This window comes from Eschrichtius robustus, chromosome X (genome assembly GCF_028021215.1).
Source record: "Eschrichtius robustus isolate mEscRob2 chromosome X, mEscRob2.pri, whole genome shotgun sequence".
Taxonomy (NCBI): Eukaryota; Metazoa; Chordata; class Mammalia; order Artiodactyla; family Eschrichtiidae; genus Eschrichtius; species Eschrichtius robustus.
In genome coordinates, this window is record NC_090845.1 from 2,332,305 (window position 1) to 2,354,271 (window position 21,967).

Genomic DNA, 21,967 nt, shown 5'->3' on the forward strand with positions numbered 1-21,967 from the left:
GGGCTCTAGGCACATGAGCTTCAGTAGTTGCAGCACGTGGGCTCAGTAGTTGTGGCTCGCGGGCTCAGTAGTTGTGGCTCATGGGCTCTAGAGCGCGGGCTTAGCAGTTGTGGCACATGGGCTTAGTTGCTCCGCGGCATGTGGGACCTTCCCGGACCAGGGATCAAACCCGTGTCCCCTGCATTGGCAGGCAGATTCTTAACCACTGCGCCACCAGGGAAGTACCTCTATTTTTATTTGTTTTATCTTATTCTCTTCTATTCTACTTTATTCTTACTTTATTCTATTTATTTTACCTTATTTATTCTTATTTTATTCTTAGTCGCACTTATTCTATTTATTCTATTCTATTCTACTGTTCCTATTTATTTTGTTTTATGTTATTTTAGTTTAGTTTTTCACAATTTATGGGATTTCTTTGTATCCCAATTTAAGCAATCCAACTGTAATCCAAGTATTTTAAGACAAAGGGTAAAGATATTCCCTGCCTTGATATTTCATGAAATTGTGAATTATTGATCATTTTTAAGGTGTAGTAGCTTTTAAATATGAAATTTCACTTTCAGAGATACTCAAATATTTATTGATCATTTTTAGGGTGTAATAGTTTTTAAATATGAAATTTCACTTTCAGAGATAGTTACTCAAATATTTGCAGATGAAGTTTTATGATGTCTGGGATTTGTTTGTAAATAATCCAGGGTGAGATGAGGAATAGATGAAACAAGACTGGCTGAGTTTACAAGCGTATACTATTCTTCTGACCTTTGAAGAAAGGAACCTCCTATTTTAAACGAAACATTGAAAAACAGATTATATGGCACACTCACAGGTGTGACAGGGAAGGAATTTGCTGAGTGGAGTATGGCTCAGGGATGCCTTGACACATCCTAGCGAATGTAGTGCCATTAAGAAGTGGTTCGTGGGCTTCCCTGGTGGCGCAGTGGTTGAGAATCTGCCTGCCAATGCAGGGGACACGGGTTCGAGCCCTGGTCTGGGAAGATCCCACATGCCGCGGAGCAACTAGGCCCGTGAGCCACAACTACTGAGCCTGCGTGCCTGGAGCCTGTGCTCCGCAACGGGAGAGGCCGCGATAGTGAGAGGCCCGCGCACCGCGATGAAGAGTGGCCCCCACTTGAAGCAACTAGAGAAAGCCCTCGCACAGAAACGAAGACCCAGCACGGCCAAAAGTAAATTAATTAATTAATTAATTTTTTTTAAAAAAGATAAAAATTTACAAAATTAAATATAAAGAAAAAAAAAGAGAAGAAGTGGTTCGTGAAGTCCATTGCTCATGGCGGCTGAACAGAATGGTGACAACCTTCCCACGTCTGGGCCACTCCCCTCCCCGTGAACCCCAGCGCAGAAGCAACCTCAGAAGACATTTCCCAGCTTCCCTTGCAGCTGGAGGAGGGGACCTGAATTCTGGGGTCTGTGACCAGATGCATCTGTTCCCAGGCTTTTCATGGGGGGCTCGAGACACAGCTGGAAGTCAGTCTCTCCAGAGGCAGAGATGGGACAGCAAGGCTGAGTTCCCAGGGCTGTGGTGCCCAGAGAAATATCCTCACAGGCCAATTTTGGGGTTTGGTTTGGGGGCATTTTCCTGGCTGCAGGGTCCCAAGGCTGGTTCTCCAGCTGAAGTCGTTTTCTGATAGTGCATAACTAACTAGTGCAAATTTAGCATCTTAAATCAACACACATTTGTTATCTCATGGTTTCTGTTGGGCCAGGAGTCCAAGGCTGGCTTAGCTGGGTTCCTGCTTCAGGGTCTGAGCAGGCAGCCATCCTGGGATAAGCTGGGCTGTATTCTCATCAGATGCTCAGCTGGGGTCAGGTCCACTTCTTGTGGAGTTTGAGGCTGTTGGTGGAATTCATCTCCCAGCAGCTGCAGGCAAGGCTGATGCTTCAGTATCTTGCTGGAAGCAGCTCTCAGGTCACCGATCCTTCTGTATCATGTGAGTTCCTCTATCTTGGTCATTTACCTCATGGCAGCGTGGTTTGCCAAAGCCAGTGACTAGAGGAGAGAGAGAGAGAGAGAGAGAGAGAGAATGAGAATAGAGCTTTTCTTGCTAAGAAAGCTACATCGTGTGTAATCATGGCAGGGACATCCCATCCTTTTTGCCATATTCTCTGGGTTAGAAGCACATCTCAGATCCCACCCACACCCAAGGCAAGGGGATTATACAAGATTATAAACATATAAACATTTCATATCTGGGCACCCACCGGCTGTTTTAGCAATTCTGCAAATATCCAAATTCCTTTTTTTTTTTTTTTTGCAACATCATTCAGAATTCTATTCTTTTGTTTGCACCTAAGAAACTTAATAGAGGACAGATCAACAGTGCAGCAGAATGACCCAAAACGACACTTGTGTCCCTTAATTATTTCTGCCTCTGACTGTCCCGTGTCTCTCCACCCTCCCTCACAAAAAAAAAAAACAAAAAAAAAACGATGATGTGAAGAAAGGCATGTGAGTGCAGAGAGGATATCGTTAAGACCATGGACTCATCATTGTTTTATGGGAAAGACTGTCCGCACGGGTCTGATCTTTGTGTGCGTTTCCAGGGGCTGCCATAACAAATTACCTCAAACGAGGTGTCTGAAAAACAACAGGAATTTATTTGCTCATAGTTCTGGAGACCAGAAATCTGGAATCAACGGGTCAGTGAGGCTGATTCCTTCTGGAGGTTCTGGGGGGAGAATCTGTTCCATGCTGCAGCCTCCACTTCATTCGTGTGGCCTCAGAGGCCACCTGTGTCTTCAAATAGGTCTTCTTGGACCACCTCCTGCCTATCACCCTCCATCCTCATCACCCTCTCTCTCCATCACCCTCTGTATTTGTCAGGGTTCTCCAGAGAGATGGAAAAAATAGGATATGTGGACATACGTATAAGAGAAGATTTATTATAGAAATTAGGGACTTCCCTGGTGGTCCAGTGGTAAAGAATCCGCCTTCCAATGCAGGGGACGCAGGTTCTATCCCTGGTTGAGGAACTAAGATCCCACAGGCCACAGGGCAACTAAGCCCGCGCACCACAACTACTGAGCTCGAGCGCCTCAACTAGAGAGCCCGCGTGCTGCAAACTACAGAGCCCACACATTCTGGAACCCGCACACCACAACTGCAGAGCCCACGTGCTTTGGAGCCCACGTGCCACAACTAGAGAAAACCCGCACGTCACAACTAGAGAGAAGCCCACGCGCCCCAATGAAGAGCCTTCGCATCACAAAGAAAGATCCCGCATGCCTCAATGAAGATCCCGCGTGCCACAACTAAGACCCGAAGGAGTTAAATAAATCATTAAAAAAAAGAAAGAAAGAAAGAAAGAAAGAAATTGGCTCATGGTTATGGAGGCTGAGAAGTCCCACGGTCTGCTGTCTGCAAGCTGGACACCCAGGAGAGCTGGTGGTGTTGTCAATCCAAGTCCAAAGGCCTGAGAACGCTGAGAAGATGGATGTCTTTGCTTAAGCAGAGAGGGAGCAAATTCCTCCTTCCACCATCTTGTTTTTCCATTCTAGCACTCACTGGGCTGGATAAGTCCCATCCACATGGGGTTTGACCTCATTCTTTTGGCTTCCAGCTTTCTGGAAGAGTCTTAGCCAACAACTTTACACTCTTGACATGGCCTCAGATGTAAAATTAAAGCCACATGGACTTGCTTGCTGGCATCTGTTTTTTGTGTGTACCACCAAAAATGAAGTATTTCTTACTCATGATCATTTCCAGTCAGTGGCATTTAAACAGGAAAAAATTACGTTTTTGACTGTGAAACATTTCCTGTGACTTTTGGCTATACTAGTGTTCTACTTGTGCTTTTTTCTTTTTCTTTTTTTTTCTTTTCCCTGATACACTCTCTTTACATTAAGAAGCACCAATATTTCAGATATAATTAAAGACTATTTCAAACACTCCTATATACATTTTTTTAGTCTCAATTTTCTAACATCAGCTCAATGACAGATAGATGAGGGAAAAAATGATTCCTACCAATGAGAAATGCTGACAATAAGAAATAAAGTTCTAGGGGGCAGGTAGCTGTGTAGGTGGGGGCTTGGAGGAGGGAAATGCTTGTGGGCTTGGCCCTGGTGACTGCCAAAGGCCAACGGGTCAGGTGCTGCCCAGGCTTGAAGATTAAAGCCTTAAGCTTGAAAGGGCACTAGAGCTGATCTGATTCAGGGTAGCAGACTGGCTGAATATACACCAGATTGCAAATTTGTCAATTTTGGCTGACTACCCAAGAATAATTTAAACATCAGGAGAAAGTCTGGTGGACATGATTCGGTGTGGCCAGGTGCTAACAACATTCATCCATCCATCCCTCCATCCATCTGACCTTCCTTCCCTCCATCCTCCCACCCTTCCATCCATCCACTCACCCATCCATCCATCCATCCACCTACTATCCATTCATCCATTCATCCATCCCTCCATCCATCCAACTGATACCCACTCATCCATCCACCCATCCATCCAACAGCCATCCATCCACCTGTTACCCACTCATTCATCCAGCCATCCATCCATATATCCTTCCTTCCTTACTAGCTTCCTTTCTTCCTGCCATCCACTTTGTGTACGTGTGAGACTTCAAGTTGACCATCCCATATCCTTTATCCCTTCTTCCACAGTACGGAGCTTTGATTTTATTGCGGGTGGTGATGTAGTAGACATTGTTGATGCTCCCCAAGCCTGGACACCTGACTGCCAACAGCTATGAGTGTTGGCTATTAACTGCCCCTTCTTCACAGAACGGTCCTGGCCTGAAGATGAATCACCTCACCCTAAAGGTTATGCCCATATACCCCCTTCCTAGGGTTGAAGGCAGTGCCTGGCCAACGACTGGGGAGGACAGAAGCCCCTCTGGCCTCTAGGAGATACATTCCATGCCCCAGAGTGCCCAGCAGGGTCAGGGTAAGCCTCATCCCCAGCTGACACTACCTCCTTGCTCAACTCTTGCCCGCGTCCTGGCCAGACTCCCTAACTTTCTCCTCCCGGGAGCTCTCCCTCCATAACCCGTTGGCACAAGAATGCCCATCTCAGGTTCTGCTTCTGGGAATGCAGCTTGAGCCTCTTCTTTCTCACCGGCAGTACTTGATATTTTCTGCCAACTCCAGGAGGGCACTCTGCTCATATATTTTCTGGACTTCAGGCTTCCCATGGTCCTTCTGTCTGTTCTCACTGCTTCCACGTCCGGGGTGAGAGGGGAGGTCAGACTCCATCCTATTAAATTACCATCATATTTCCAGGACCTCCTTCCTGAACTAGGTCACACTATAGGGCGTTCTCCAAATTTCCTCTCTTACAATTTTAAAATACATTTACCTCCCATTCAAAAATAATACAGTGCAGAAAATTTAGAAAACACAGACACCAAAACATCCCTCATAATATAAGAACTAATCCCTACTAAAGGTTTAGTGTGTATCCTGCTATTTATTTTCACTTATTTATAGAGAGTTTCTACAGAACATGCATTGGCTTAGGCTGTGCCTTTAAGATTTACGAGTATTTGCAAATCATTAAACGTTCTTCTACGATGCTTTCAAATGGCTGCAGAGTTTCCCAGTACACACTGATTTCCTGTAGTGTCTACAGTTGTTTTTTGTTGTGTTTGTTTCTACTATTTTGCTGTTGTAAAGAATATTCTTGATGGATGGAGGTTGTTATGGACTGAATGTGTGTGTGTTCCCAAAAATTCATATGTAGAAGCCCTGATTCCCGAGGTGATGGTGTTAGGAAGAGGGGCTTTTAGGAGTTGATTAGGGTTAGATGAGGTCATGAGGATGGGGTCCTTGTGATGGGATTAGTGTCCTTATAAGAAGAGGAAGAGACACCAGAGCTGTCTCTCCATCTTGTGAGGACACAGCAAGAAGGCGGCATCTGTAAGCCAGGAAGAGAGCCTTGCAAGGAACTAATCTGCCCATGCCATGATCTCAGACCCCCAGCCTCCAGAACTGTGAGAAATAAATGTCTGTTGTTTAAGCCGTGTGTGAGTGTGTGTTTTAGAGGAAATACATACATATGCATGAATATCTGGCTTGGAGAGCAGGTTATGAATGGACCAAAGTCAGATGAATTAGCAGTTAAAAACTGAAGAGACAGACGAAGTCCCAGCTTAAGATGGGGAGTCACCAAGGGTAACACTGAAACACAGAATTGCCCTTTGCATCCATCAAAAATGGTCCAACCTTGGTCACGTCCTGTGGTTCAACCAGTATAATGCACGTGTTACTGAACCAGGTTTGTTTGCCTGACACCAAGCAAGCCAAACGCTGTGATGCTGAGGTTTGTAGCAGAGAGAAAGGGTTTATTCACGAGGCAGCCAGGTGAGAAGACAGGAGAAGAAATCTCACATTGGCCTCCCTGAAGGTGAAGGGCTTAGGGTATTTATGGGGCAAAGCTGAGGTGTGGGGAGTGTGTGGAAAGGTAACTGAAGATAAGAAAAAAATGTGGTGATCACATTGGTCAGAATGGCCATCATTAAAAAGTCTACAAATAATAAATGCTGGAGAGGGTGTGGAGAAGAGGGGACCCTCCTACACTGTTGGTGGGAATGTAAATTGATACAGCCACAATGGAGAACAGGATGGAGGTTCCTCAGAAAACTAAAAATAGAGCTACCATATGATCCAGCAATCCCACTCTTGGGCATATATCCAGATAAAACTCTAATTCAAAAAGATACATGCACCCCTATGTTCATAGCAGCACTATTTACAATAGCCAAGACATGGAAGCAACCTAAATGTCCATCAACAGATGGATGGATAAAGAAGATGTGGTACATATACACAATGGAATATTACTCAGCCATGAAAAAGAATGAAATAATGCCATTTACAGCAACACAGATGGACCTAGAGATTATCACACCAAGTGAAGTAAGTCAGAGAAAGACACATACCATATGATGTCACTTATATGTGGAATCTAAAATTTGACACAAAAGAACTTATCTACAAAACAGAAACAGACTCACAGATATAGAGAACAGACTTGTAGTTGCCAATGGGGTGGGGATTGGGGGAGGGAAGGACTGGGAGTTTGGGGTTAGCAGATGCAAACTAATATATATAAGATGGATAAACAACAAGGTCTTACTGTAGAGCACAGGGAACTGTATTCAGTGTCCTGTGATAAACCATAATGGAAAAGAATATAAAAAAAAGAATGTGTGTGTGTGTCTCTATATATATATGTATTTATGTATAACTGAGTCACTTTGCTGTACAGCAGAGACTGGCACAACACTGTAAATCAACTATACTTCAATAAAAAAAAATTAAAAAAAAAAAAAAGAAAAAAGTGAGTTGATCGTCACTCTGCAAAGGTGCAACTAAGGTCCAGGCTTCTTCATGGGACCATTGTTCAGAAAATGTTGGCATTAGCTTGTTCTGAGGGTTGAGTTTTTGGCCCTGGGATGTGCAAAGGTCATCAAGTGGACTCTCATAAATGCCCAGTTGGAGGGTCTGTAGTCTTGATCAGTCTTACCCGGCTTGAGCTCAAACTGGACACAGCTGAACCCAAGTTCCTGAAAAATAATTCAGGCAAACATCTTACAGTTTAGGCTCCGTGATGCTTGGGGAGCATGTGAGCCTTTTTGTTTTCTGGGGTTTTTTTTTGGTAGCAACAATTAAAGTGATCAGTGAAGGCAGGTTCCAAGTTCATTATGTATTAAGCACGTTACAATTGAATGCATCTAACTGATGACTCCCCAGGGTTCCCCACTCGGAGCAAGAGGCCTGTCCCCAGATGCGATCCAGCCAGCTCCCAGCCCAGCTTATGGACTTCACATGGGTTCTATGGTGTTTGGATACAAGTGAGGAAGCTTTTTCCACTAATTTAATTTTCATTCTGGAAGTTAGAGCTTTTTGAAGCCAAAGCATCTGCATGATGTTATGGAAATTTTTATTTTGAACTAAGGAAGGCAGCACTTAAAAAAAAAAGAAAAGTAGCCAAAAGTCATCTTAATAAATTACAGGAGTCTTCAGAATGCCTCTCTGTAGGGACATAAATAAAAAACCTCCAGGCCTGGCATTCAGAGAGCAATGGTGCCTAAGGTTATGGCTGATGATGGGGACTCAGCCCCTCAGTGACCAAATGCACACAGCCTCCAGAAGCTTCTAAAAAGAGAAAAGTGTCAGCCGTGGTACAGCTCAATTGTCAGAGGTTGGAGATTTGCCAGGTAGGGCCTTTCTTTTGAAGGTAACTGGGGTGAACTGAAAAGTTCCCAAGGAAGGGTCTTTGGAATTTGACCTTGGCAGGAAGCACATGCTTTCTTTTATCTGTGCTTCATTCGGGGGCTGACTTACCTCAAGGTGCCAAAATGGCTGCAGCAGCTCCAGCATCCCCTTCCTCACTCAGAAGTGCCCTGGAGGTCCTCTTGTTTACAACTGCCCAGGGTCCATACCCTCTATGGGCTCCAAGACTGTGGTCTGGGAAAGGGAAAGTGGTAATTGGCAGAGTCAAGGCTGAAAAGCGAGGGGTAGAAAAAGATATATAGAGAAATTTGCATGGAGGTAGGGGGCTCTCTGGCTGAGTGGTCAACCCAGGTTAGCTACAAGAAGGGACACTTCAAAGGCAGGTTTTTTGGTTTTTGTTTTCCCCCGAAAATGATTACATTACCTTCCTGCCTGTAGACTACAATCATGTGTTGGGGTTTCAGTTGGCCAAGAAAAAGAACCACCTTCTCCCTGGGTCCAGGTGTGTTTGTTCAGACTGCTGGTCTTGTAAGATAAGCAGTCTGGGGGCCCTGGGGTGTGGGTCCAGGCACCTCTGGCCAGATGTGTGTCTGACCCAGGGGGTACACGTGTCCGTTGTGTATGGCGGCAGATGGCGGCGTTAGGCCAGGTGTCAGGAGGGCAGGGAGGAGGGGCCCTGAGTCATCCCGGGAGCGGGAGGGGCATGATGGGTAGGACCTGGCCCTGGATGGGTAGGGTCGGTAGGGTCGGGAGGGTAGATTCCCGGAATGTGACTCAGGGCTATTTCTCAGTCTGACACCTTCGTTCCAGTGTCCTGAAGGAACACGGATAGAATTTTAAGCTAGTATCTTAATTTAAAAAACATTGTTAAGCCTGGGACAGGGAAGGGCACCCACACTGCGGCTGTGGCTTGTGACTGTCGCCAGAGATGCCCCTCCCACCCCAACCTGGGCGCCAGCTGCCTCGGATGGGGGAGGGGAGACATGTCCCACCCCTCCCCACCTCCGGCTCGGCGGGGAGACGTTTCCGGAGCGCGGAGGCTTCTGCAAAGGAGGTCCTTGGTCAGGCTGGGAAGTAAGGGCGGCCCTGCGCCCCAAAACCCCTACCCGTGCTCTGCCTTCTGCTACTCCAGACTGGACTTTGGGGACCGCGGGCTGTTGCACCCGAGGCAGGGGGTCCACCCTTAGCAGACCCCGGAGGGGGGGGCTTCACTCCGTTATCTAGAGAGGCCGCCTGGGGGGGGGGGTCCCCGTTAAAGAGGGGTGGAAGGGTGGAGACGCGGCCGTACACTTTCGGATCAGGAGGAAATGGCCTCGCCCCGCCTCTCGCGCGCGCGCCCTGCCCCTGCGGCTCCCCGGAGACCTGGGCCCGGGCGGTCGCCTGCGGGAAGGGCTGGGGCGGGGGCGGGGCGACCGCGCTGCACCCCGCCCCGGCCCCGCCCCGGGGGGTGTCCCTCCCGCCGCCGCCGTCCGCGCGCCACTCCCGGGACAGACCCTGCGCGGCGCGGCGCGCACCATGGCGCGCCGGTTGGCCCTCGCGCTGCTGCTGCTCGGCCTGCTTGGCACCCAGGTGCCCACCCGGGGTGAGTGAGCGGCGGCCGGTGGGGCTCACGGGGGCGCGGGCCTGGCTTGGGGACCCGCGTCGGGGCCCCAGGGAAGGGCCGCGGGAGGGGGTCGAACCTTGGGGCACGGACGCTCCGTGTGGGGTGGACATACTTCGGGGGGCATAGTGCGTAGGGCACGCAGTTTGGGGGGCGCACTGGGGGAGGATGCACCTCGGGGGCGCGCCGTGCGGGGCCTACACACCTTGGGGGGCGCATGGCGAGGGACGTACTTTGGGGGCGCACTGTGTGTGAGTGTGTGTGGGGCGCGTGGAGGGGGCCGCGCCGGGGACCCCCGAGCCCTCCTTCCCGCCGAGAGGGACCCGCTGTGCCAACGGGTGGCCAACGCCCCAAGGAGGCGGACTTACCCTTTCCTCCCCGCTTTCTGCCCGGGCGCCTTTGGACTCACTCCGCAGGCGGAACGTCAGCGTTTGTTTTCAGATTCACAGACTCTTAAAAGTTGGGAGGCCCCTGGATGGGGCGGCGGCCCGCGAGTCCCCCGAGTCCCCCGAGTCCCCCTCCCTCTCGCCCTCCCCCGGGGTTCCCTTCAGTTCCCGGGCGCGCGTGTGCGCCCCTGCGGCCGCCCCGCGCCCCGGCCAGAGCGCTGGCAGGGCCCGGGCACCGCGTCTTTGTTCGGGCGCTCGGTGGCCGCCTCCGGGCGCCACGCCCTGCGGCCCGGGGCTAAATTTGGACTCGGCCGGGGAGCCTGAAACCCGGGAAAGGGGGAGGAAGGCAGGAAAAACTCGGAGCTCTAGAAACGCCCAGCAGCTCGTGGGGTGTCCGGGCCGCGGGGACTTCAGGCGAGCGCGCGGTCGGGTGCAGAACTGCGCCGCCAAGGGACACGTCTTCTCAGCCGATCGTCCGTGTGTCCGAGTGGGTAATTCGGAAAACCGCACCCAAAAGAGTGTCCGGAGAAGGACAGGACGCCCGGGACGCCCACACTCCCCAGCCAACCTGGCCTCTTTCTGGTTCTTGCCTGCCTTTTTCTTTCTCCTTCTAAAATGGAAGTTGAGATCCTGTTTTCCTGTCTCTCTCTCTCTTCTCTTTTAAAAGGAAAGTTGGGATCCTGCTGGGCGTGGCTTAAAAAACAGGTTTCTCCGACTAACGGTTGTTTTCTCTCCTTTATATGGTTATTTTTAAGTGGACAGCCACTAGGGCAGTGTCTTTCAGGAGTGGTCTGATCGGTGGTGGACGCATTTTAGGAACCAGACACAGGACAGAGAAGGCCCGGTGTTTACCTGGAAATTTCCAGCTCAGCGCTAGAGGTTGAATGTTGAGCCCTGGTCCCCCGCCTGATGTTTATTTTAGGGAGGATTTGCTAATTGATATCTGCATTTTTAAAATGTGTGCCATGTGTTCTAGGAGTTGTGTGTTCGTTGCAGGCTTTAGAAAAAATTCAGCCTCATCCATGGGGACCTCTTGGAATAGTTTACAGCTTGGTGGGGAGGGGCTGGGATGGGTTTCCTGATTCTCTTTCCTGCCCTAAATCCCACCTAGCTGCCTCACCACAGAGTTCTTCATTAGTTTTGTTTTTGTTTTTCCTGCTGTGTGGTTGAGTCACACCTGCTCACGAGAATTTTTCGTGCGTCCCCCTGGCTACACCTTCACTCATGTTTCATGAGTTAATTCCCCTCTGAGCCCTTAACTGTGTGCCGCGCCCCAAGGGAGATGGGTCACAAGGGGTTCTGGTCGCCCAAGAAGGTACCATCTGCTGGGGGAAGGGAAACATCTCATCAGGCAGATAGGACACAGGGCCAAAGAACGGTGACAGTCCCACAGTTCAAGAACTCAGGGGTGGAGAACACGGTCTTGGCCAGTGTGAGGGTTTGGCTGAGTTGGAAGCTGTCTCTGGTGACAGTTGTTTTTTGTTTGTTTTTTAACAGGTTTCACATACAGGTTATATTCTACCCTGTATAAAAAATGTGTAATGTTTAGAAAAAACCCAGAGCACCATTAGCCTAGAATTGCCTGATTTCTATGCAGGTTGCTCCCAGCTACTCCGGGTTGCAGCGGCGGGGGGGGCGGGTGGAGAGCCAGCCTCGCCCCAAAATAGCAGAGGGAGGACAGAGCCTTCATACACGCTGATCTCTTGGAGGGCGCCTCCCCCTCCCCCGCCGGATCCTTCTGGGGTCCGAGGCAGGGAACGGACTGTTCCTGAGATACAAACGGGGTTTTATCAGGAAAGTTTGCTTTCGAGTTGCTGAAGTTCAGAAACACACTTCCCTATAGAAATCGGGGTTTGGCTTCATTTCCATTCTGGCTGCAGAAGTCCATTGAGTCAGGGGTAGATCTTCATCGGGGTGCAGATAGCACTGGCCTGGTTTCCGAGGCCTTGGGACCCAGGGCTCTTGTGTTCCCAGGTTTTTCTGGAAATCCCCGTGGGATAGTGTGGAGTGGAGAGACGCAGGGGCCCTAGAAGGAAAGAGGCAACTTCGGCTTTCAGGAGAGCACTGCACTGCTTCCTCCCGCCACCAGGGGCACTCGGCCATGTCTGGAAATGTTTGTGGTTGTCTCAACTGTAGGGGGCGTGCTCCTGGCATGTGGTGGGTGGAGACCAGGGATGTTTCTCCACAGCCCCCAGTGCCCAGCACGCCCCTCATCAGAGGGTCCTCCAGCCCCAGGTGTCAGTCGTGCTGAGGCTGAGAAACCCTGGAATGTCTGTCACAAATTCCAGGTTGTTGGTAGCTGGGGGTTTGGATTCAGTCGTCTTCCTCCAGGTAGGACGCTCACATCCCGGGCTTTAAAACTCCTGGTACCTGGGCGACCTAAGTGCGGACCGGGTGGGAAATGGGTCCAGGAAGGTGCTGAATCCAGGACCCCACGCTCCATCCCAGCCTCTGCACACTAGCCAGTGCTGTTTGAAAATCCAGAAACGCCTAGGGAAAGCGACATTTCCTGGGCAACTGACCGGTTTCCGGGGATTCCCTCATCATCCCCACCCAAGAGGGTGTGGGCTCCTCCAGCTTCCCATCCAGCTCTGCCTGTTTCTGCTTACCAGGCAGAGAAAGTGAGTTTCACTTTCCTGTCTGCGTGTTTGGCTCTGATAAAAAGTTAATTGCCTGTTATTTCCTTCAGGGCTTTGGCTCTTTCTTCATTCTCAGTTTATGATAGTTCAACCCCCCTCCCTTTTTCTTTTTTTTGCATCTGGAGATATTAAAAGACTTAATTTTGGGGGGGGTTTCTTCATGGGCGGGGGATGCACTTCTCTTCATCTGGATGATATGCTAATTGTTCAGAAAAAGAATGCAGGTGGTCGAGTAGTTAAATCCATCCGACGTGTAGGATGCAGGGATTTCACGGATGAAATCTGGAATTTTTTCCACCTGAGGTTTTCCTCCCAAAGGAGACTGACTACCACACACATGGAGCCCATGTATTTGTTCCCACTGAGATTTTCCAATCACGGTGGCTTCTTTTAGGGAGAAAAGAATCCCATGCCGTGTATGACTTACAGACGGGGTTAGAAAGAAGACGGAGGTCGTCTTAGAGGGGGTGAGGTGCCAACTCATTCAGCGTCCTGGCTTTCCACGGAATCCTTCAGACACCCAGCTGTTTGAGGACGCCCAGCCCTGGTGGCAGTTGGGGAGACACATCTGGCACAAGACATCTCGCTCAGTCCCCATGTGGTTTGTTCTGACACCCGGGTGTCCGTCCCACGTAAATCAGTGGAGATTGCTTTTTGATCTCCTTTGCCAGTTCTTAGGGTTAACGATGGACTGTGTGTTTTCAGAGCTCCAAAAGTCCTTTTGGGGGGATACAATGGTTTTGGAAGTGTTTTCTGCAGACAGAGGGGTGTTTTCTAACCCTCAGAGGATGACATACTTGAAAATGAACTACCCGCAGGCATAGTTCATAGTTCATCAACATGGGTTTCATGATACAAGTCACGGCAGCCCCTTTGTGGCGGTAGTGTTGACCAGAGCGTCTTTGGTGGAACAGGGAAGGTGTTGTTGGGGAATTAGAATTCAACCCAGCATCGACCCAGAAAGCCTCTCCGCCAAGGTAGAAGGGAAAGAAACCCATTTTACGATTGAGTAAGCATGACATCAGGATGTGACATGCATCACAGGTGACCCACTAAGGCTGCAGAGACGCACTTTTAAAAGCAGCTAAGTGAATGTCACCCATTCTGTACAGGTTGTCAAAACAGGCTCCTTTAGCCATTAAAAATATTTACCCACCTTGGAAAAGGACAGAGAAAAAGAGCTTCTGGAAGCAAAGGGCGAGGGAAGAGAAGTCTCTTCCTTTGTTTCCACCAGGGCTTTTATTTTTAATTTACAGTCACCCTTCCAACCTTACAGGACAAAGACCCACATCACACACACACACACACGCACACACACACTTCAGTCACAGTCAACAACCATGAATATTTTGTTATATTTGTGTCCTTCTGGGAGAATGGCCAGGTTGTGTAGGATACACAAATGGTTGGTCTTACGAGATGCTGCCATATTGCTTCTGATTTTGGCTTTATCTTCCCAGGGAGTTCCTGTTGACCACCCAACACTAGATGTTCTTTTTTTGTTTGTGCCTAATCTCTTGGGTGAAAGAGGGTAACTAACCAGAATTCCTATGTGTATTTACCTAATTAATGGGACAGGCACACCTCAGAGAGGTTGCGGGTTCGGTTCCAGACCACCCCAGTAAAAGCAAGTCACATGAATTTTTTGGTTTCCCAGTGTATGGAAAAGTCATGTTTACATTAGACTGTAGTCTGTCGGATGTGCAGTGACATTATGTCTTTAAAAAAAAACAATGAACATGGCTTAATTGAGAAATACTTTATTTCTAAACAATGCTGACCATCTTCTGAGCCTTCAGAGGGTTGTAGTAGTAACATCAGAGATCACTGATCAAAGGCCACCGTCACACACATATCATAATGGAAAAGTTTGAACGATTGCGAGAATTACCAAAATGTGACACAGAGACACGAAGTGAACAAAAGTTGTTGGAAAAGTGGCACCAATAAATTTGGTCGAAACAGGGCTGCCCCATACCCTCAGTTTGTAAAAAACACAGTAAAGCTAAACGCAATAAAATGAGGTCTGCCTGTGTCTTTCACATCTGCATCTGTATCTGTCCACATAGGGACACAGGAGTTGCTTTTCTTTTTTTTTTTTTTTTTTTTTTTTGCTTTTTGGAATCTCCTGTTTGTATTCTTTGCCTAATTCTTTTTTTAAATTAATTAATTAATTAATTTGTTTATGGTTGCATTGGGTCTTTGTTGCTGCACGTGGGCTTTCTCTAGATGCGGCGAGCGGGGGCTACTCTTCGTTGTGGTGCGCGGGCTTCTCATTGCGGTGGCTTCTCTTGTTGCGGAGCACAGGCTCTAGGCGCACGGGCTTCAGTAGTTGTGGCACGTGGCCTCAGTAGTTGTGGCTCGTGGGCTCTAGAGCGCAGGCCCAGTAGTTGTGGCGCACGGACTTAGCTGCTCCGCGGCACGTGGGATCTTCCCGGACCAGGGCTCGAACCCGTGTTCCCTGCATTGGCAGGCGGATTCTTAACCACTGCGCCACCAGGGAAGCCCCTCTTCACCGAATTCTTACGGCACTTTTGGGTGTTGGTACACGACTGTGTTAGTTTCAGCTTTGTCTTGAATGACTCGGTGTGGCCACTGTCTCGCTACTCGTATTATTTTTAAAAAATCTCGTAAACAGAAAACCAGAAACTTCCTTTTTTTTTTTTTTTTCTCCCCCTAGAGTTAGATATAGGCCCTCTAAGCGGTGTTTTTCCAGTGGCGGTTAGGGACCCTTGGACAGGCTGGGGATTTAGTGCACGTCCAGCAGCCTTGAAACGAAGAAGATCAAATAGAGTAGAAAACGCCAGCATGCTTTACCCACGCTTTGCTAAGTAAGCATCGGTGTGGCTTTGGTGCCCGTTCATCTGTCTGAGTGGACTGGCCGTGTCGTAAAATGTCTTGATTTCCGCAGACAGCAGGCAGGGGCGTTTGAAATCCGTTGCAAATCTGAACCCCTTTTCCATCGCTCTTGCCTTCTGCACTTGGACGTTTTTGATAGAACCCCTTTGTTTTCAAGAAAAGCCATAAAGCTGCAGGGCATCAGCAACTTTTCAAAGAGCCAAGTAATGACTCCCAAGGGTGCTTTTGAGAAAAAAAAAAAGAGAGAGAGAATTCATTTTCATTCTTGCCTGTTCACCGCCCTTCGTGAGAAGGCGAAGAGCCAGACCTGTTGTATTCCGGGACTTGGAAGGCATTCGTCATCCGCAGACAATGCAGCCAGCGAATTCCAATTCCGGCTGTTTCTGTTTGTGCATCCGCAGGGCGTTCCACCCTCCCCCTCCCCCTCCCCCTCCCCCTCCCCTCCCCCTCCCCCTCCCCCTCCCCCTCCCCAGGCCGCCCAGTGCAATCGCGCTCTGGCAATGCGGCCGCAGGAACGCACTGGACCCGACCTACTGGTTCACAAAGAGTAAATCGATGACGTTGTCTTGGGGGCAAGACACAGACAAGGCGGCATATAGACCTTGTCCCGCTGGCAAGACCTCAAATATTGCCGATCAGCGTCTGCTGGTCCTTAGCTGTTTTCTTTTAGGAAAGGGTCTGGGGTCAGTTCTCAATGGAAGTTAAAGGGGTGCTGTTTGCCCCGTAGTTGGCCCAGAATGTGCCCCACCAGGTGAAGGAGCCTCAGGAAGGAGAATTCTTAGGTGTTTGACACAGAGTAACACCGCGGAACAGGAAGAGCAAAGGGTGTGGCTGGGTCTCAGAGGGAGCGGGAGATGCACGACAAGGACTGTCTCTCAGAGGTCCACACGCGGTGCTGCTGGACAGACGAGGGCAGCCTCCCCTCCCCCTCCCCCCGCCCTGACTCGACCCCTTGCTGAGGAATTAATTAAAGACTAGTGGCCTGTCTGGAGTGAGGTAGCGCTGGATAGGTGGGATTGATGATTGATTGGTGCACAGATGATAGATCATAGGTTTACAGATGATGGATGGATAGATGGATGGATGGATAGACAGACCGATGGTGGAAGACAGATAACGGATAGATGATAGATAGACACAGGATAGATGGAGAGATGTCAAAAGATAGATGGTGGATGGATGAATGGATGGATAAAAGATGATAGATGATAGATAGATATGACAGAATAGATAGAAGATGATAGATAGATAGATAGATAGACAGATAGATAGATAGATAGCTGCAGTACCTATCTCAAGTGGTTTCCAGTTGGAGGGGGGACCATTATCTCACTGCTCTGAAACCACCAGCACCTAGACTCACCGTAAGCACACACCAGGCAGTGGGTTATAATCTCTGCATTCCTGCAAGATAAGGCGCTGACTCAGAGTTGGGGAAGGAATCAGGGCACGGGAAGGACAGACCAGAAGATGCGTCTCAGCTGGGGTGTGGGCTGCATCCTGCTACCATAGACAAAGCTTCCCTCTCCACCTCTTGAAAGGCTGATGCTGGTTCCCCTGGAGTCCCACCCCCAAAGCTCTCTCCACCCTAGGCCAGCTTCCGTAACTGCTGATAGATCTGGCCCGTCTGGTTGCACCCATGGTGTCTACAATGGTCCATATCCCCGGCTTCTCCTCGTGATTTTCTCCCAGGCCTGCATCTCCTCCTTCACTCCTGCTTCTTGTGATAGGACCGTCTGCCCAGATTCTCAAAATGAAAAGTCACCTTTCATTCCTGCCAGCTTCTTCTCCCATGTCTGATGTTAGTGAATCCTGTTGATTTCATTTTCTAAATTTTTCTCCACCTATGCTCCTGTCTCCATTTCTGCTTTCATTTTTAAGGCTCCCCCCTTCCCCCCGCCCCCCGAAATCCTTCCAGGAAGAATACAAGAAGCCCTTAACCAGTTTCTTCCCTGGATGCTCAGGTACTTTGAGAAGGCCTGGGGACTCCCTCTCAGAATAACATTTCTTTTTAATGCATAAAATAAAATACATAGGACTGCCAGGGAAACCGATTATATTGAACCAGCTACCCAGTGTGCAGTGTGCAGGGGAAGAAATTGCTGGCCTTAGCCTGGACCAAGACAGCAGAAATGAGAGAGAAGGGACCAGCTGTGTTAAGGAATAGTAAGGAAATAAAAATCTATACCAGTGGCTTGCAAACCGGCCCCCAAAGTTTTTTCTTTAATTGGCCTGGGACACAGCCTGGGCCTCGGGACTTAGGAGGTCTCCTTGGATGTGCAGCCAGAGTTGAGAACCAAGATCTGTATTCGAGCTTCTGAAACTGTAATGTGCATAGGAATCACCCATGGAAATGCTTTAGTCTGGCTGGGAGGGATGCTGAGGGCTTCCTGTAGGAGGGCAGCATCTTATCGGGGCTTTGAGGCCTGAATAGGAGTTTTCCTCGTATGGACAGAAGAGATTGGCATTTATGGCCAAGTAGAGGATTCGAGGGAAGCCCCAAGGACAGACAATGTACTCAAACTATGTGACCCCTCAGATCATTCACAGGATGCTGGGGGGATTGTAAATTTTCGAGGCACATAGGGTGACATCTATTGTATTTCCGTAACATCTTACAGAAAAACCCGAGTGACCTTTTTGGCCAATCATAGTAGTGATTGTACCATCCATCCTCAGCATTCACAGACTCCATATTTGCCAATCTGCTTACTTGCTACAATTTATTTGTAACTCCCAAATTGATACTCTCTGAGTTCAGGGATTTGTGCACAGCTGCAAAAAAACGGAGTCACCTTTCCGGTCTCAGATTGTAAACAAGTATCTGTGTAGTGCCACATTTTTGCATTTTTGTGCTTTATGCTTGCGATTTTGCTTCTAAGCACAAGAAGGCTGCCGTGTGCCTGAAATACGTGTGTGAGATGAGCTTCCTTTAGGCAGGAGAAAGAGTGCTGTGAGCATCAACACTCCAGATTAAATAAGATCAAATTCCACAGAAACATGCATGAAGCAAGGTCATGTGCGATTAGCTGATGGCAGTGTGACCTGAGGGTGCAGGAACTTAACCCTGGAGTTCCCCAGGAGCCATGACTGAATATTAGCTCATTCAGCATTTCCGGCGACTGTTAAGAACAAAACCACTACGGATGATGTGCCTTGACTGTGATTCATAAACAGAACTGTCAGGTCTAGTTTCGGGGCCTTGGGCCAGTTTCTGGAGATGCAAAGCCTCCGTGAACTGATCAAGTTTGGGACCTTCTGACGGGTCATTTAGGGCCAGTGCGAAGGGGCAGGGCGGTGACCCAGGGTGAAGGGTGATAAAATGGGAAATGGATTTGGGGCTTTGAGTCAGATCCTGGAGATTATCTTTCAGGGGAACAACGACTTGCTTTCCTAGCTCAGGGAGACTGAATTTACCGGGATCCTAGAACTACCTCCCTGCAGCCGGGATGAGGGTCCTGGGCCACTCCTGCCATCCCAGCCCACCCACCTGGAGATGGCTAGAAATGCAGATTCACAGGCCCGGCTCCCACCCACTGAGTCAGTGTCTTCGGGATCGGGGCCCAGGAATCTGGGCTCCCCAAACTCTACAACTCACTGGTCCACGGCACCCGGAGCCCAGCCGACAGCGTCCCCAGATGCTCTGGGTTCTTCCAAAGCTTGACACAGCCCAGAGTGGCACCCCCAGGGTTACGGTACAAGAGAAGAACCTTTCCCCTGCTTGTCACAAAATCTGTAAGGCAGAATGTTAAATTACATGGCTCGAGAAACGGCAAAACTGTGTCTGGAGCAATTCCTTCCTAGCTACAGAAAAATAAGGGCATCTCTAATATTTAGACATAAAATAAGATCAAACAGGATTTACCATCACCTCTGGCCCTGGACCAGCCCTGAGCAGCAGGGACCAGCCTGCACGGGGCCAGGGCCGGGGGGGGGACCCTGGTGTTGCCGTTGACATTGCAGGGGACGGGGGGCGAGTTCTGGGGTCTCCGTTTCTTCCTCCCTAAAGGAGACTCTTGCAGATCAACGGTATTATCTAGACAGCTCCAGGAGCGTGCAGGCCATGCAGAAAATTCCTCCATGGCCACTGTTAGTTTTACGTGATTCTTACCTCATTAGTATGAAAATCTGAAAGCCCAAGGAATCTTTCAACTGCCTAATTTTTATTTTGATTCTAACTTTATTTCTAGAATTTATTTCTATTTTATTTGTGCCTGTATTTATATTACTAGGCTCTGTGTATAAATGGTAAAATTTATGTATAATTCGTAATTTCTATAATTTATTATTATAAAAATTTAAATTTTATCTCTACCCATATTTTCTTTCTAGAGTTTGTTTCATGTATACATATATCCATTGATATAATTCGTAGGTTCTGTGTATAAATTATAAATTATATAATTTATAGTTCATTATTATAAAATTTATATTTTCTATTCTAATTTTATTTCTAGAATTTATTTCTATTATATGTATACAGGTGTTCATTTACATAATTGATAGGTGCTGTGTATAAATTATAAATTATAAATTTATAATTTAACTTATAATTTAATTTATAATTATAAAAATTTATTTTCTATTTTAATTTTATTTCTAGAATTTATTTCTATTATATGTATACATATGTTCATTTATATAATTGATAGGTGCTGTGTATAAATTATAAATTACATAATTTATAATTTATTTAATTTATAATTATAAAAATTTATTTCCTATTCTAATTTTATTTCTAGAATTTATCTCTATTATATTTAAACATCTATTCATTTACATAATGATAGGTTCTGTGTATAAATTATAATTTATATAATTTGTAATTTATTATTTAACTTTATCTTATTTCTTTTCTAATTTTTCTATAATTTATTTCTATTTTATTTGTATGTATGTATTTATATAGCTTATAAATTCTGTGTCTAAAGTATAAATGACATCATTTGTAACTTCTATAATTATATTTCTATTTAATTTCTCTTCTAATTTTGTTTCTAAAGCTTATTTCTACTTATTTTTATATATTTATATAGTTTATAGGTTCTGTATATAAATGATAAATTCTATAGTTTGTAATTTCTGTAATTATTATTGCAACTATATTTTCTTTCTGTTCTAGTTTTCTTTCTTCTTAATTTTTTATTTATTATTTTTGGCTGCATTAGGTCTTCGTTGCTGTGTGTGGGCTTTCTCTAGTTGCGGCAAGCGGGGGCTACTCTTCGTTGCGGTATACGGGCTTCTCATTGCAGTGGCTTCTCTTGTTGCGGAGCACTGGTTCTAGGCGCGCAGGCTTCAGTAGCTGTGGCTCACGGGCTCAGTAGTTGTGGTTCGTGGGCTCTAGAGCGCAGGCTCAGTAGTTGTGGCGCACGGGCTTAGCTGCTCCGCGGCACGTGGGATCTTCCAGGACCAGGCCTCGAACCCATGTCGCCTGCATTGGCAGGCGGATTCTTAACCACTGCGCCACCCGGGAAGCCCCGATCTATATTTTCTTTCTGTTCTAGTTTTGTTTCCAGTATTTATTTCTGTTCTGTTTCCATTTGTGTAATTTATAAGCTCCGTGTATAAATTGTGTAACTGATCATCTCTATAAATTATCATCAGTAGTACTTCTATCCTCATTGTGATGGCTGCGTCAGTGCGCCACCCTGATGGAATTTAAGGGAAACCGGATTCGGGCCTCGTGCTGTGCGCTTGTCACTTGCACAGGTCATGGTTGTGGAACCTCAGATTCGCGGTTCAGCGGGTTTGTGAGGCACGTGCGGCTGCACAGGTTCCCCAGGAGGAGCCCGCGCCCAGGGTGGCCTCGGGGACGGGACGTCCTGGGGCTTTTGTCCTGGGTCTCGGGAGGAGGAAACCGAACAGATGGCTGGGGAGGAGCATGCACGGCGGGGGGAGGTGGGGAGGTGCACGGCTGAGGGGGGAGGTGCACGGCAGGGGGGGAGGGTAGACGGCTGAGGGGGGGAGCGTGCACGGCGCGGGGTGGGGGGGGAGCGTGCACGGCAGGGGGTGTGTGCGCGCCGTGGGGATGACTCAGGCCCTGCGTCCGGCGGGGCCGCCCCCCGTCTGGAGGTGTTCCCCTCCACACCTGGAGGTTGGAGGGGCCGCCTGGAAGCAGCAGAGACGGTGCAGGCTGCCTCCGATGGGCTGGGCAGAGGCTGCAGGAAGAGAAATGCCTGGGTGTCCGGCTCGGATGCCCGGCCCCTCCCCCAGCCCCACTGGGTCTGCTGTTCCTGGGTTTGCGTGCGGGACGCCGGGGGCTCAGCAGAGGGCTGAGT

General features: G+C 48.3%; 1 protein-coding gene and 1 long non-coding RNA gene across 2 annotated transcripts in view; one reads left to right on the top strand and one right to left on the bottom strand.

The window, feature by feature from the left end:
• Window positions 1–1,034: 1,034 nt before the first annotated feature.
• Window positions 1,035–10,305, bottom strand: LOC137757194 (uncharacterized). The gene is made up of 3 exons (XR_011072310.1): window positions 10,174–10,305; window positions 8,317–8,439; window positions 1,035–2,014 (listed from the first exon to the last, which is right to left on the bottom strand). It is a non-coding gene; the product is annotated as an uncharacterized lncRNA (long non-coding RNA).
• The window catches only part of CD99 (CD99 molecule (Xg blood group)), a 33,266-nt gene continuing 20,972 nt past the window's right edge, over window positions 9,674–21,967 (top strand). Inside the window, exon 1 of the mRNA XM_068533833.1 lies at window positions 9,674–9,787. Within this exon, the coding sequence (XP_068389934.1) occupies window positions 9,721–9,787 (67 nt within the window). The 5' untranslated portion in view covers window positions 9,674–9,720. The remainder of the gene's footprint in view (window positions 9,788–21,967) is intronic.